Source organism: Cephus cinctus, unplaced genomic scaffold (genome assembly GCF_000341935.2).
Source record: "Cephus cinctus unplaced genomic scaffold, Ccin1 Ccin1_scaffold0132, whole genome shotgun sequence".
Lineage (NCBI taxonomy): Eukaryota > Metazoa > Arthropoda > Insecta > Hymenoptera > Cephidae > Cephus > Cephus cinctus.
This window is the reverse complement of record NW_014332865.1, coordinates 1,754,176-1,770,202: the sequence shown is the minus strand read 5'-3', so window position 1 is coordinate 1,770,202 and position 16,027 is coordinate 1,754,176. Positions and strand designations below refer to the sequence as shown.

At 39.0% G+C, this 16,027-nt stretch overlaps 3 protein-coding genes across 8 annotated transcripts in view; 1 reads left to right on the top strand and 2 right to left on the bottom strand.

Annotated features, from left to right (window-relative positions):
- The window catches only part of LOC107263158 (G protein-coupled receptor kinase 5), a 49,998-nt gene that overhangs the window by 2,434 nt on the left and 31,537 nt on the right, over positions 1-16,027 (top strand). The window lies entirely within an intron of this gene.
- On the bottom strand, positions 60-10,264 carry LOC107263148 (cGMP-specific 3',5'-cyclic phosphodiesterase). Of its 5 annotated transcripts, none has more exons than XM_015730055.2 (14): positions 9,881-10,264; positions 9,238-9,370; positions 5,667-5,976; positions 5,113-5,447; positions 4,759-4,989; positions 4,321-4,678; positions 4,058-4,227; positions 3,764-3,986; positions 3,310-3,384; positions 3,209-3,247; positions 2,812-3,090; positions 2,355-2,731; positions 1,823-2,259; positions 60-1,756 (listed from the first exon to the last, which is right to left on the bottom strand). In XM_015730055.2, the coding sequence occupies exons 3-14, from the start codon at positions 5,718-5,720 to the stop codon at positions 1,092-1,094; spliced, it is 3,243 nt and encodes a 1,080-aa protein (XP_015585541.1). In that variant the 5' UTR covers positions 5,721-5,976; positions 9,238-9,370; positions 9,881-10,264; the 3' UTR covers positions 60-1,091. The 5 variants fall into 5 exon arrangements, with proteins under 5 accessions (XP_015585541.1, XP_024936259.1, XP_015585542.1 ...); XM_025080491.1 differs by having other exon boundaries at positions 3,209-3,214; XM_015730056.2 differs by having other exon boundaries at positions 10,036-10,264.
- LOC107263191 (synaptic vesicular amine transporter) lies at positions 12,195-15,944 on the bottom strand. 2 transcript variants are annotated; one of them, XM_025080497.1, is made up of 7 exons: positions 14,679-15,944; positions 14,321-14,530; positions 13,819-14,085; positions 13,508-13,548; positions 13,283-13,444; positions 12,876-13,197; positions 12,195-12,577 (listed from the first exon to the last, which is right to left on the bottom strand). In XM_025080497.1, the coding sequence occupies exons 1-7, from the start codon at positions 14,785-14,787 to the stop codon at positions 12,363-12,365; spliced, it is 1,326 nt and encodes a 441-aa protein (XP_024936265.1). In that variant the 5' UTR covers positions 14,788-15,944; the 3' UTR covers positions 12,195-12,362. The 2 variants fall into 2 exon arrangements, with proteins under 2 accessions (XP_024936265.1, XP_015585609.1); XM_015730123.2 differs by having other exon boundaries at positions 13,283-13,429; positions 14,679-15,939.

The window sequence follows — 16,027 nt, the reverse complement described above, 5'->3', positions numbered from 1 at the left end:
TGACAGGTCTTATTATTTTCTTGAAGAGGAAATACATCGACACTTCGTGTACATTAAAATTTTATTGAATCTCATTTAATGTTCTCTCAATGTTCACAGCTATATCAAAAGACTAGAAATAGATTTCACTTATGTAACTTAATAGCTGAAACTCATCAACAGTGATCGACGAGACTAATCTTTGTCTTGATTCGCCATTGGCAATATTAATTAACTAGGACAAGGGAGTAACGATCGAACGAGGGTATTTCAGGGACTTTGCTCTTAGAGGGGGATGAACATTCAAAAAATACATCTTCGACCTTGCAGATCACATTGTAAAATGGGGAATCGAAATGGATAACGATCTAACTTAATTTCTACCTTACGATCTACTGGCTCCTTTTTTTTAGCGAATTCACTCCAAGGATAAGAGGCTCGCCATTTTCAGCCTGAAGACATCGACGTGTCGCCTGGTCTATCCTAGTATATTCAAATTATAGAAAAAGATTGTCAAAATTCAACATATTTTTTTCACAATTTTTCCATTTCGTCTATCGCCCCAATTTTTATCTTCTGTTTCTTTTGCCTACTGTTTACCACATTCACTAATACCTGGTAGCTTGCTTTTGCTTTTTTTTTTTCGTCTCAATTTTTTTTTTACCTGTACGACCGTGAGCAATTCATAGGACGACAAGAAGCCGTCATCGCCATCTAATCGCCTAGCCATATTCTATTCTACGCTCCTCCTAATCTCTAGAAAATTCTTTTCCCTCTACGACTTTTTTTTGTATCGCGAAATCGAACAAGGTCTAGCGACAGTTCGATTTTGGATATTAGCACTGACAAGGATCAGACAAAATCTTAATCGTTCTTCATACTCAGATTGATCATTAAAATCTTTTGGTTTTCCATTGAATAAGTCCTTCGACCTGTCAATAGTACTTTTAAAAGTTCCAAAATCCTAAACACTGATTATCCAGGTGTAACAGGAATCACTATCCCGTCGGAAGCCACTTTAGGCTTTTGTCTTTTTTAATCACGCAAAGATCCTAAATCTCTAGAATCATCAGTCACTCAGGAGTATTGTCCACGGTGGCAGATGTCAGTTGTCAAATGAGTAAGCAAAGCTTGTTCCTGTTCTTCCTTTCCGGTAGTAAAACTTTGGCTTTTCCAGTGTCCTCGGAGCTACTCCTGGCGTACAAGGATCTACTGAACCTATGTCTGACGCCTTTGCTCAAGGTCCTGCCACCCTTTCTAAGAGACGCAAATTTGCCAAGGGATGATTTGGCGGCTTCTGGTACATGCGTGGAAGTTTCTGGTTCGCCTTCCTTCCTGTCTGTATGAGCACAGTTCAGGGTGGTGACTGTGAATTCAATATCCTTGGGTTCCGAAGAGACAAACTCTTCTACAGGTTCTTCAATGGTATCCCTGTCTATCCAGGTCAGACCCATTTCCACCTTCTCGGCGAGATCCTGCCAGTGCCTACGGTTCTCCATGGTACCCTCGTAGAGTGGCATGATCCAGGGGAAGGTGTCCGATAAGACCCTGTACAGCGGCAGACATATCACGTCGATGAACCCTACCTGCATCTGAGGTAGTTCATCCCGTTTCTCCCGATCCATCATCGCCACGGGCTGCTGATTTAATTGTAATTTCTCCAGGTCACCCTGGTCGAAGAATTCATCAGCTACCAACTTGGCGACGCGATGCTGAATCTCCCAGGGTTTCGCAATGGCGCTCACGTCACAGGCTGTCATCATCATACCGCATAACACTAAAAAAAATATTTTAATTCAATAACATTGAAAACGGCACTCTCTTTTTGTTACATGAAACCTACACTCTTTCTTCTCTTCGCTCTGCCAATCAAACTCGCCCTCGTCTATGAGCTCCATGAAGCGATTCTTCTTCTTAAAGTACATGGCCAAGTCAGTGGAGAGGATGGCGTTCTCCACGACCCTCATGACTTTTCTATAATCTTCCATGGAAAGACTCTGGAAGATGTTATTACTGTCGGAATTGAGTATCATGACGCACTGGTCAAAATGATGGTGCTCCATGGTGCTGGTCGAGTAGAGAATCGCTAGTGGCGACTCTGTTTTCGTTTGAAAAGCATTATTTGTACCACGATGATCCAAATCATGACAAAGACAAGCTACCAATAGTCCCAGGATCTCAATGTCTGTCATGAATTGCTCCATCTTGCCAGTTTTCAACATGGCAAACATCGTCTGAGCCACATTCAACGCGTGCCTCCAGTTGTGATACTTGACTGGTCTGTGAGACGTGGATGAAACAAAATATTTACCTGGTTATCAAAAATTTGTCTGAAGCTTTAAAACTTCAGTTCTGATTGTTCATTAGTAATTTACCTGTAGTTCTTTTTCACACTTAATATCCAGCGACACAAAACGTCATACGGTATATGAAATCTCTGAATGAGATCGCATTGCTTAAACATCCTTATGGTAGCTCTACACGTATCCTCATCCTTGAGATCGAAGTCGATGAAAGTGAAGCTGTAAAGGTTGTATTTTTCAGCCGAAGGAATTGGATCTGACGTGAGCTTCAGAGCGTCTTCGTTGCTTGCCGTAGCATGATAACTTAGACATTCCAGAGCGACTTTCTGTTTAGCCATTAACTTGCAAGCTGATTCGTACATCTGTGTGTTGTGTATACCGAGACCGCAAAAAATGGCGAATGCCTCGAAAATCGAGACATCCGAATCCGTGAAGGAAGTTCCGTTGTCCTGGACAATTATTTAAATCTTTCAATTTTATCAGATATTTATTGACTATCGAATATCTTTAATTTTCAGTAATTTCTTACCTTGTTAATCAGCTGTGCCACTCCAATGACCACTCGTTGCCCATTTACAATTGGCATACATAGGATACTTCTAATTGGGTCACTTCCGGCGTCGAGGACCTCTCTCTTCAACCACGTTGCCACGTCACCGATATTCAAAATTTGTCCGGTCGTTGCTACGTATCTGGCAATTTGTCCTAAGGGACTCGAAAGATTGCTCGAACTTGGTCGATATATACGAGCTTCCTGAGTTTCGTTTTCCATTTCGAATACCATCGTGAACTTGTTGCCGCTGGTTGCCTAGTTCATTATTTCGTATGATGCTAAATGCCTTTTGGATTTTATTCTTACATTTAACATCTCGCCAAGTCAATTTTTTGATAATGGCAACGTCACAAACTTTATCCAATATACTTACGTGTTGCTGAAATATATCCTCCATATCAATGTTATTACTCTAAAACATAATTATCTTATTCGATACAGCTCGGTTCAATTTTTAAGTTCCACTTTAATTACCTCTCTTCTAGACAACGGTTTTCGACTTTCTTGAATCGATCTTCCAGGTCGTTCAACGATTTTCTCCAGGTGGCTCTGCAATATAGACACACTTTTGAACTTGGAATTAATTGTACTTAATTGTTATTCTCTTCTGCTATATTTCGTAATTAATGGTATCAATTTTACTGAGTTTGAGAAATCGATATATCCCTCTGTCTCATTCCCGAATTCCGCCCCATTATTGTCTCTCGCCTACAGACGTATCTTAAGCTCTCAGGAGAATCAGACTAAATTATTGGTTAAGACGAACTCATTCCATTTCAATGGCATTCAAACAGTATAGTACGACCTATCGAATTGTCGCTATAATCGACGCAAAGCAATAGCATCGATAAAATACTTTTTAATCAAATTTACCAGATTTTAAAGCTTTCTTTAATTATTCTTGATCCACGGGGTATAAGGCTCTTACCGCTTCTCCGCAATCCAAATCTAACAGATAAACAGCGCATCTTTCACACTTGAGCAGCTCCTTTGCTTCCGTCATGATTTTCGTAACGAGGCATTCGAGATTGTTTTGTTCCTCGAAGATGCTTCTGGCCAAGTTCAAAAGTATCTGATTCCTCCTATACTCCTGAACCGAGAGTTCGAACAGTTGGGCATTTTGAATTCCAATGCCGCAGAAAGTTAAGTACCTAAGTCAAGTGTAACGTTTAGGTATATTAGAAAAATAATTAAGGTTATGTTCCGCATTGATGAAAATTACCTTTGAAAAACTTCTACGTCTCTGTCAGTAAATTCGTTACTGCCATTGGTCTTGTTAATGATCTGGGCTACTCCAATCACGTCACCCTCGTAGTTACATATTGGCATGGACAAGATCAATGTGGTTTTATAACCCGTTCTCATATCAATGGCACTGTTAAATCTCGGATCCTAGGATAGTCATAACTCTCTACAGTTATATCCATTTCTATGGTAAGATATGGTTCCTCAGCGTTAACAATAAAAATATTAATATCCACAAACCTTATAGGCGTCCTTGATATTGATGATCTGCTTACTCTGCGCAACCGATCCTGCTATTCCAACCCCGAATGGGATCCTGATCTCCTCGTTTTTCGCTCTCTGCACAGCTTCCTCCAGTTCCGTGTCCTGGGTAACGTCAAAAAGTTTCGCAACCAGATATCTGTCCTCGAGGGGACCTTTTGCCAAGAAGAGGCTACCACGATCAGCATGTGTAAGTAGACCGACGTTCACCAGTATCTTATGACACAGGACATTGATATCCAATTCATTCGCCACGTCGCGAATCAACTCCATGAACAGGTCACCCTCGTCGAGCCTATTCAGTTCCTCTCTACGTCCCATGAGAGACGTCGATGTCCTGGAGAGAAAACAAATTTCAAAATGTCCCGGCTGGACCCAGTACCACTTACTGCGGACAGTAAATCAAGATATCTTCACCTGCTAGGACTCTTGCTCCTCTTCACCGGTGAACTTGATGCTAACCATGATTGGAAAAGATCAGATGTCACGCTATTACGCTTACTTCTGCTCAATACATTCTCCTCTTGGTGAAGACTCGAGGTCGATGATTTCGTTACGAGACTTGAATTTTGTAATCTCTGACGTAGATCGGGACTCGCCTTTTCCCGTAACCATACTTCAATTGCGATTGGATTGGCTTCCAGGTATCTATATTGCGATTGGATTTACAAAAATAATATCCAATTTACGATATGGCGAAATGTTCCTACTTACTTTCTTCTGCGATACATTTTCCAATGGGTTTCTTATCAAATGGCCATACATACGTACTTTGCTACTTTGTCCATTGTAAGTCCTTCCTCTTCCTCGGACTCGTGAATCGTATCTTGACAGGTTACTCGTCTGCTCCTACGTAGCCTGCTGATATCGCCTTCCTTCAAGTCAGTCTTCGTACTCGAACTTAAGGTTAGTTTTGATTCCTCTCGCATTGGTTCCTGTATCTCTGAAGAATCACTTGCGAGCTCCGAATCACAATTTTCATCCAGTGCGGAGTTCAGGGAGGACTGCACCAGAGCACTGTCCTCCCTGTCAGGAGTCTTCGAGGATCTTGACATCGTCGAAATCTTCATAGTCCCAAAATTCTCGAGGTTATTGTTGTGATTTACCTGAATTCAATTAAAATTATGGTCAACATTAAATATTCATTATTCTTCATCAATTTAATGGGGTTTTCCTCTTTATTTTAATCAATTATGTTATTTTGTAGAATTCCCAGACTCCCCGTAGGCCATCGTTATTACTTTCAGAGATTTGATTCAGCCAATTCAATTTAAGGTGCAAGTATATGTATTATGCAAAATTATCTTATTCCTTCCTGTAATCACCTCGAGATCATCCGCTTCCGGCAATTCCTCGTCCATTTCGTCCTCGGCCTCCATATCATCTAAAAATCTCGCGAGAGCTCATTTTATTTATTTCGATGGCAATTGATCGTCGACTGTTGTTACGGGCGGCGAAATTGATTTATCAATGTCCTCGGGATTCTTCGTTCGTGAATAAAAAAAGAAAAAGAAAAAAGTAATTCCCGACGACTTAACGCACGCACGCACGCACGCACGCAAAGAAACGCGTACGCACGTGCCCTCACATATTGCCCGATATCCTCGCCCTTTGCAGCTGACAGGTGCTTCAGACCTGAAAAAAGAATTTTTGAATCCGTTGATATTTGATTTAAAAGAAATTGAACTCGAACCACATACGCCTATATACAAATATCTGAATTGGGTTTTTCCTCCACTTAAATCCACTTTAGTATCATTACATGCTATATCCTTTTTTGAGCCAGAAAAATTCAACGGCAAAATTTCTCCTGGGACGACCTAAGTTTATTTAGGCTTCGTCGAGAAATTTCAATGGTCTTTTCACTTCTATTTCTTATTTCTATTTTCAAAAGGTTCAACTCCTACTGCGGTAGGCACTGTGACTCTTGGAAAGAGCAAGCTGAGTATTTTTAATATTGACAAATTGTCATTATACAATTTATTAAGTGCACGTGCAATTTTCTTTATTGATTGGAAAAATCACTAGGGAATAAGCATTATCTTCACGAGATAGTAATCCACGTATACAAAATTTATCGATATACGATTATGTAATATTTATTTACACATTTTCACTGGTATGTCACTTAAGTATATGAAAACAAGCAGAATAATTTCCAACTATCCAATAAAATTATCCCAATGATGTAATACCGTGGAGTAATTGCATCCCTTATTTAGTACCGGTTAAGTGCCACCCCCATTTACACCCCATATTCCTATTCCCACGATTCTCCAGTCTAATGGACTTTTCCAAATGAACTCACGCGACTTTCCTAGGGCTCGTGTCCCATTTTCCAGTCCTCCTTACAGCGAAGGGGAGCGATTGCCTTACTCGTCGAGAAATGGGCTGAGTCAATAATCCAGGATTCAGAGATCCAATGCACGTACCTACGTCACTAACCAGGAACGAATTCTCGACTTTTATCGGTGGGTCATTTTTGTCTAGTACCCTCCACAAATGATGCCAATTCGGTACTCGAGGTCGCCATATCGCCTAGGAATGGTCTTTTAAAATAAGCTTCAAATCGTTGAATGGACGTGAGAAGCATGAAGATGCTCTGATAAAAAAGTACTCAAAGCCTGCAATAAGGGTAAGTACAGATCGATGCTTAAAACGACGAAGACCTGACCTAACCTAACTTTATCCTCTCGCCTTTTTTTTCCTATTTCATAAAATTCAAATAGCCCCCACTAACGTCAACCTTATACCTATGTTTTTCAAGGCAAAACATCTACCTCTTTTTACGCGGTAGGCACTTCAAATGCAGTCAGTCTCGCAGAGAAAATGTCATCTCGCAGTTTTTTTCCTACCTTACCGACAGGACGCTTTACAAAAGTATCACATAGATTACAGTCCCTTTCATCTCATCTGTATTTAAAAAACGTGGACATAATTTTTATGTTGATACTGTATATACACGTATCTATAGTATTATTCAGGAATACCGTACCAATTGAAGTTAGCCCATCAAATCGATTCCTACCATAGAACCACCCTCAGGCGATGCAATACCGAATAACCGTATGTATTTATGTACGTCTTAAGATCGTAATTTTGATACAGCAGGTACCAGGTGCATGATGAGATTTTCTTTCTCAAGTATACCCCGTCACTTATTTTTCCACTGAATCTTTTTTTAATACTCTCGCAACCTCTGCCCTCCGTGTCGATCGTTCTTCCTCAACTCAGCGATATCTGACGTAATCGTTTTCGTCCCTTTTTACACGGGACGAATTTTAACCTCAAATGATATACCGTATTATATATTTACACTTCTACGCACCCAATCTTCTTGAATGGTAAAAAAACTGTCCTCAGGGTATCTCCGCTAGTAGCTAGATTGACTTGAATATTGTTTTTCAATTTAGACATGACATTCCTGAAACATTTGCCATGTCTTCATTCTCTCAACAGAGTGCGTATACTGTCTGATGTAGGTAGCCGTCGGCAACCCACGTTACTCCCTTACGAATAGCCAGAGTCTCCGCGGCTCGTGAATTTATCAAAAGCTCGCTATGGTAAAAGGCAAAAAATATAATGCCACGAGTGGCGAATATAATTGTGGAAACTCGATGACGCGCGAAAGGGGCCGTCCATTCGTTTTGAGGCCGTTTCAGAGAATTTATGAAGGCCTTAAGCAAATACTCGTGTCGTTCGAGCAAATATTGACTCCTCGATATTTTTATGTGTGTTATTATTTTAGGCCGTGTTTGCCTTATCGATCTTCCCCGCACCTAATCGAACAGCAACGATCAACGAGAGGCTGACTGTAGTGAGAGAACTATGATATTTGGTTACCCTCCAGGCAAAAAAAAAATCTTTTTTTTTTAAGCGACAAACAAGACTTAAAGAATATCACGTCTCTCTGAATATTTAAACTGACACTACCTTTTATTCGGTGTACAAGAATACGAGAGGATCTTATAAATTTTGTGTATGTATCTCAACCCTGTTACATTCCCATGGGAGGACAATGGGGTCTGATCCCTTTGAGAATGGAGAGATGGATGAAATGAAAAAGTAAGATACGTCGCTCTAGGGAAATTCACGGTCAATTATAAAAGTCTAATAAATTCAAATTCAAATTTCTAACTTGACAAGAATTTCTCAACTTCGTTGGAAACTTTGGTAAATTTACACTCGACCCTGTTTTATCATCTGTTCAGCGCATCCTTTATACTTGAAACGTGATTAGTTTGTCAAATTCAAATTTTCACTTGCGATGAGACCTCGTACTTTTTTTTACTTTCATTTTCCTCAACGACCCTTCTTTAGTCTTTTCTTTATTTCCCTTTTTTTTCCGCCTTAGCAATTAACGTAGCCAATCCGCGCGCGTCTTGTCTTAATAGTGTGTTATCCTTTCTTCTTCTCTGTTTTTTTACTCACTCCACGGCCGAGCTACATGTCTACTTTGTCGGACAAACAACGGAGGTCCGATTCTTCTTCTGGAAATTTAATTACGGACATCCATTATTCCCGTGAAAGCGTTTCTAAATAAGATTCTATAAGAAAGCACGTCTGCCGTTGCCGAATTGAATTTTATTAAGTATCCCATTTGTCAGGGATTTTGTCTTTCGATTTATCCCAACGACAGAGACAGAGATTACAAAAAAAAATTTCTAATCAACGTGAACCAGATACACGATATGTCATATGGATTGAATAGTATAAAAGATATTTTTAAAATTTCTACAAAAATTCCTACAATCTATTAAACGATAATTTTATCAAAAATCAATATATATATATATATAGACACATGTAGTATGCTCTTGCTCTTTCTTAATATTTATATAAGCATATCTAATATTGACTCTTACAAGTGGTTGTCTTATTAATCTATAACTGTACCGTTATCTCGAATTTGGCTTCATATCCGTATGACTCAGGTGTCTTCAGGCATTCGATACGAATGAAGATAGCGGCATTTTTTTGAAGGAATAAGAACGTGTGTACGTTTCCTATTTTTAAATCTTAGTCGTCACTAGAAAAAAAAGCATTTCGATACCCCGATGCAAAAGTGTAAGAAATCGAGTATGTACATCCCCTGCATATTTCATTCATATATCAGACGCTATATATAAATATATATATATATATATACAAACGTACTTAATATACCAGTACTACTATAATATACCAGTAACGCGTTTGGTCGTCAGAGAAAAAAATTGAATTTAATGAAAAATCTTCCAATCAACCCTCCTGATTGGTAGAAGCAGAGTAAGAAAAAGTGACAGATAATTAATGAGCAATTGATAATATATAGCCTTGACTCACGTAGTTTAAGAATGAAAAAAATGAAAGAAAAATAAGCATCTCACCCCAAAATGATTGCTCCAGTTCGATATATCGAATGAAAATATATAATTAAATAGCGCCAACGTGATATCCTTAAGTAACGAGAACCCAGTCTCTTTAGTAACAACGAATTTCTTATCTGCTTTTGGATACTAAGGGTGATCATGAATAATGATAACAAGCTGATACACACCACCTGTACAATAGAAACTTGGAATCTGAATTCTAATTCACAATCAAATATCACGAATGGATTATCTCGTTTTCCCTTCAGTAGCTGACTTCGCGTCCCAGGACGAATCTCCTAATAGCGTAACCCCAGCGATTTATAATTTTTCGATCACCTACAGCAAGACACGCTTATTGCATCGGGGTTCGATATATCAGTTATATTTAAATCAGTTCGTGTCTCCGTTTCGGCCACGTTCTTCTTCACGGGATAAAATCCAGTTTTACTCGGTCGATTTTGACTTTGTACTGTTGCACGAGAGAACGCCGTGAAGTCCGTCCGACGACGAAGAGAAGAACGGCTGATGAAGGAGACCGGCCGAAAGCTCTGAGCTTACTGAAGCCAGGCATCGGTGGGGGTTGCGAAAGTTGGATAGGAGCTTTCACGTCTGTGTTAATGTGTACGTGCTTCTTGCCGGGAGTGTGTACGTCGGTCGGCTACAAGATCGATAGTAGAGTATGGTCCCGGACACAGCATCCCTGCGTCTCGTGCGAACTTTAGAGAGAATTTCCCCTAAAGCTGTCGGGGTAAGGTTCTCTTCTTCGGTGGGAGTGGTTGTCTCGGTGCGTACCCACTGTCGCGGTGTGATTGTTCACCGGGTGGGATAATATTATTAGAAAATAAATTTTTGAAGATTCAATTTTTATATAAATTTTTTTTATTCCTTGCCAATTGTCTCGCACAGCTGAAAAGACCTTTAGAAATTTCGAAGTCGAATTTCAATGATTTTTGTGGTATCTTTGATTTTTCAAAATCAACACGATTTCTTTAATACACTAAAGGGAGTTTCTGTGTATGCACGAACCTCGTATATCTTCTATACAACAAACGAGTGGAGTATGTGGGATCGTTCGATCATGCGCAACACTCACCAGCCCTTTAAGGGTTTTCAATCTAGCGGATGGCTAGACACGCGTTTATATCTGACGAACCTATCCTGTCGTGTCACCGTGTTTATAATGTATTCTTTTTACTATACATTACAGATTTAATTTTTTACTTTTAATGGAACCTTGAAATCTTCCATAATTTATAATTAACCTGATACTTTATTTTTTCAATTTTTATTATAAAGAAATATTGAGGTTACTTGCGCATATTATTCTCACGTGAAATCGACGTTTTGCGAAATCGATATTCCCTATTAAAAACAGGTATAAAAAGTAACCATTTTAAAATAGATACCCAATATTCCACACTGACTGATATTACATACTCGGTGTGTTCATAATACAATTACGGTTGATGCATCCCGTTGAAATTTACCGTGCTCCACCGGGCAAAGTTACCTCAAGGGTTGATTGATGTTTTCTCTAAATAATTAGGGTGTTCCCAGAGCTTCGTCGGCAGAATCACGAATCTAGAAAATTAACAGCATCGCTTATTAGCGTACTTCAAAACAAATCATGATTAACCATCCATCGCTATCGTTCATTGTGATAAAGTTTATTCGGCGTGCTTGTTAGATGAGAATTCAGGAGAAATTCTATAAACCAAATTAAATCATGGTAATAAATAAGATTTACGAAGGCCAATTATATCTACGTATCTTTTCATAATTATTTTTTAACGAACTTTAATCTCTAAATCAGACTTCGTGCTCTACTGCGAATATACTAATTACTATGACTGTACATCAGACACAGTGGGGCTACGGGAATCGAATGAGCATCCTCATTAAAAAGTTCAGATAGGTAGAGAACCTTATATATAGATATAATGCCATAGACTCGTTCGAAATATAAGACGGGAAACTTTACATGCGAAAGGAAGGATTTTCGGAAAATATTATAACGACATTGAAATAACCGCGGTATGCGGGAACCTATTAGGCACTTGGTATACAAGAAACCCGCACGAAGCAACGACTTCGATGATTACGTCATTAACGTAATGTCTACGCTAACGATGACCGAGTTGTTCGCTAAATCGGTCCTGCGGAGCAAAACCAACCCTCCGAATGGCTGGCGCCGCCTTCCCTCCCGCAACCCTTGCAGCCCTTATTGTACACTTAGAGGAGCCCGTCACGGCATCCGACACCCTCGAAGATTCCTTCGACGTATTCCAAACGGGACAAAAGATACGTCGAGGAGCTTTGCCGATACAAGGATAATGGAACGCTCTGTTACGTAACAGCCTCGAACTTAACGTGAAGATAATTTTTCTCTATGACGTCATAATCAACGACAGATATTCCAGGATTAGGATTGTTGATTAAAATATCGTATCGATTATTTTGAAATTTGATACGTATTACATTTTTTTATTTGGAGTGAATACGGTTTTTTTTTTGTACGATCATTGGCTATTTGATGATTTGTATTATTCCAAGCGTTCGCTTTAGAATTTATGACATGTATATGATTATGATAAAAGAATTCTTTTTGGGATACATTTTTTTTGCGGAATATAGTGATATTTATTGGATATGTGGTTTTTGACTTTTTCAAAGTCCATCGTCCGAGTCGTAGAAACGTTCGTAGTTTGCAGATGGTGGCTGAAACGAACTGTAGTGTTTCTTGTCATCCTCGACTAATGGCTTCTTTTTCTCTAGTGCCAAGTAAATTAAAAAGGGACAGTATGCTATAGTTGAAAATCCAACGATTCTCATGACCCACGGAAATCCAATGGCAGGAACCAGCTCACTACCCATGATGGGTCCTGAAAAATGATGGAATTGTAAAATTCATAATTTTTATCATTTACAGAAATGCTAGAGATATTTTCATTTGCATTATATTGATTACAGCCTGGATTGTGTTTATCAGAGAACAAAAAAATAGATCGAGGTAATTTTTACAAAGGTAACGATAGCCATTTTGAATTTTGTCGAAAAATAATTTTCATTTTTCATTCTCACTCAGCAAAGTTCTTGCTTCAAATAACCCGTACTCGGAAAACAACTGGCTCCGATTGAATTATATGAAACTTCAAGCTTAGAAAACGTATGTCATTTTACCCAAAGAGTAGGCCAAGCTGACGGCCACCTGTTGAATGGAATAAACGGGACCATAGTTGACGTTTTGATCGACTAAACTTGCCAGCAATGGTACCAGAGCAGCATCAGCCACTCCTATACCCAAACCCATGCCCAGATGCGGAATGACCAGCTGTGACATTGTTGTAGCAGACGGTATCAAAATCGCACTAAATCCAACGAGGATCATAGCCAAGACGGCAGTTTTGCAACGTCCATAACGATAGGCAATAACGCCAAAGAAATTTGTACCCACGAGATATCCAAGGCTATCCGGAATGAAGGCAGTACCCAGTTGCCATTTCTGAAAAGGAAATTTTATAATTTAATTTTTTTTAATAATAAAATAAATTAGTTATACATATATGTATATAGGTCGTATATTGTACTTTTGGCCTTATGTGAGTCCTTAGCCAGATTGGTAAACATGGTTCCAAAATGGCCATTGGGGAAGTCGAGCACCATATTGCTCCGGATATTATGAGGATATTTGTGTTAGATAGTAAATGGGTCCAGCCGGTGTCATCCTCCATTTGCTGAAAGTAAATATCCTGTAAATTATAGGATATTTACCAGCTTATGTATTTCTAAGTAATAATGCACTGTTTGTTTACTTCGATTTTCGGATGAAAATCCAGACTCAATAGTTGTAAGCCTAGAGAGAAAATTACGTTATTAATAAAATCCCTAAATTCTGAACTGCTATTGGCTATCCATTGGGTCATTTGGGAATATTGAACCATCCGAAGGTGGCTGTATTATGGGAATCAAATGGATGAGCTAACTTCAGATTACGCAATATTCCTGAATAACCCTGGATATAACTAGGCCAATAACGGCTCAGTAATGGACCGCAATTATGTGTTTCCTGAGATGACAGACATGCCACGTGTGTTCTGCCGATCGGTTTTCGTCGAATCCTTACAGATCAATACTAAGACGAAACAGGATACCCATAGGAAGGGTGCCATCTTTCCTTCCAAATCGTAAAGGACTGAACCCATGGGATACCCTAGAAGAACACCTAGGGCTATACTTCCTAGAACGAAACCCATGACCTTCGATCTTTTGTCTTCTTCGGGGTATTGAGAAGCTACTAAGGACATGCCGGATACGCCTATGCATGCTGAAGAAACACCTTGGACACTTCTTGCTAGGAAAAGGACCTCGTACGTTTGTCCAAAGGCAAAGACTGCAAATGATAAATCAATATTTGAGCTAATTAAGAATTAGAACCACGTGGAATTTCAATTAATTGATAATACAAATGAGTTGTCAATTTCTTGTCGATGATAAAAAAAAAAAACGTTCTACAGTCACCGGAAATTTGATTAAATGTGATTTTACGATTTTTTTCTTTTTTTTTAAGTATTTGTAGTTTTGAATACTTTCTTTAACTTCAATTTCATTCTATTCTTGGTACTTACGCAATGCCGCTAACATGAGGCTGAGTGTACCGAGAAATAAGGGTTTGGCATAACCCAAAGTACCCGTAAGAGTTCCTACAGCTGGATTCAATAGAAGTTGAATAAATGCTTTTGAACTTAGGAGTAATCCCACTCGGCCACTTTCGTCGGGTTCGCCGTCTATTGTTGAATTTCCTTCCAAAGTGCATAGATAATCCGGTATAATAGGTACTGAAATAATATAATTTTAGTATCTCCCGTAAAAATTCTTTTTTAACCAAGTTCAACGAGAATAAATATTTTTAACTTTCTTTTTTCGGAAATTAATTTTTTTCAAAATTTTTGTTTTTGAAATTCAATGAAATACTTTTTTACTCACCAACCACCGTAAGAAGAATGTTATCCAAAAGGAGACTGAGGTAAACCACAGTCACGAGAACCGCGCGGGAATTTCTCAGATTTTCAAAACTCATTATTCCAGCGATCATATTACCACAGATGGCCTATGAGCTCGAGATAACTTCAAACTAATTATATTTTAACTACGACCTCAATATTATCGCCAGATTGGCTTCATTATGTTTTTAGCAGCGAATTATACGCCCTTTAAATACGTTCTCCGAAATGGCCGCGGTACCAAGTCTCTCAATAACGGCGAAATATAAGGCGTATACAATCAAAGTTTATATTAGAAAAATGCATTTTCTAGGGATTTCACATATTGACTGACAAGTCTCACGATCATGGCGTTCCTTTTATAGGTTTTGAGATACGTGCCTGCGCAGAAGCTTGTATCCGCGAGCAGAACACGTATACGTGCAGCTTTGTTGTAGCTCTGTTTTACGAATCGCTGCACTTTTCGATTTCCTTCGGTTATACCAGCTTATCTTAGGCGAACAGACTCCCGCGACTTTATGGCTGTTTATGGTGACCTCATGGACCGGAATAATCGAGCCGCGGGATTTTGTAATTTCAGAATTTTCAGGCTCGAGTGTACCCGTCCGACATTGCGCATTGGGACACTGGCTGGGCTAACATTTTTGTTTTTATAAAGAAAACATGTTTTTTTGACCCAGCAAATCTGCATCATAATTTATTATTAACGTCAAAGTTAATTTTCTTCTTTTTCTCCTTCTGTCAAGTAGATATTGCACGTGACGTAGTAAATAAAAATATAATAATTTTTTGAATTTACGAAGTCCTGTTATTTAATTCAAAAAGTCTATCCTAGCTATACGGCCGCAACGAGAATACTAACTAGTAACATTAGAACATGGGAAACACGAATACCCTGCTTCAATATGAGATATCGGACTTTGAGAGGTAATGGCTATCAAGTTTCCCGTACATTTCCATCGGGAACTCCCATCAGCCTTCTGAAACACACACCTGCGCTCTGATTGCTAAATTACGATATACGCTTAATACAATTCGAGAGACTCTGAAACGGCGACAATCCACCATTTACGAATCTTTCCCAACCACCTCGGATTTTTTTGGTCTGTTCGCTTCTGATAGACACAAATGGAAACTACGGTCATGCGAAAAATACACTTGACACCTTTTTCCCAAAAGATACGTTATACTGACAGGCGGAAGTAATGGAAAAAACATATTCCTGCGATACTATAAAACCCTATCAGAGTCATCGCAAATGTAACGTAGCTTTGTGACTCTATTTTTGTAAAAAAAAATTTACTCAATGCGTCAATGATCCTATTATGAAAT

Coding starts and splice junctions, on each gene's coding strand:
- LOC107263148 (XM_015730055.2), bottom strand. CDS start 5,720: ATGGAGGCCGAGGACGAAATGGACGAGGAATTGCCGGAAGCGGATGAT. Junction 5,448..5,666: donor CGGAAGCGGATGATCTCGAG/GTGATTACAGGA, acceptor AATTGAATTCAG/GTAAATCACAACAATAACCT. Junction 4,228..4,320: donor ATATCAAGGACGCCTATAAG/GTTTGTGGATAT, acceptor TGACTATCCTAG/GATCCGAGATTTAACAGTGC.
- LOC107263191 (XM_025080497.1), bottom strand. CDS start 14,787: ATGATCGCTGGAATAATGAGTTTTGAAAATCTGAGAAATTCCCGCGCG. Junction 13,198..13,282: donor GGACTCACATAAGGCCAAAA/GTACAATATACG, acceptor TTTCCTTTTCAG/AAATGGCAACTGGGTACTGC. Junction 12,578..12,875: donor CAGCTTGGCCTACTCTTTGG/GTAAAATGACAT, acceptor ATCATTTTTCAG/GACCCATCATGGGTAGTGAG.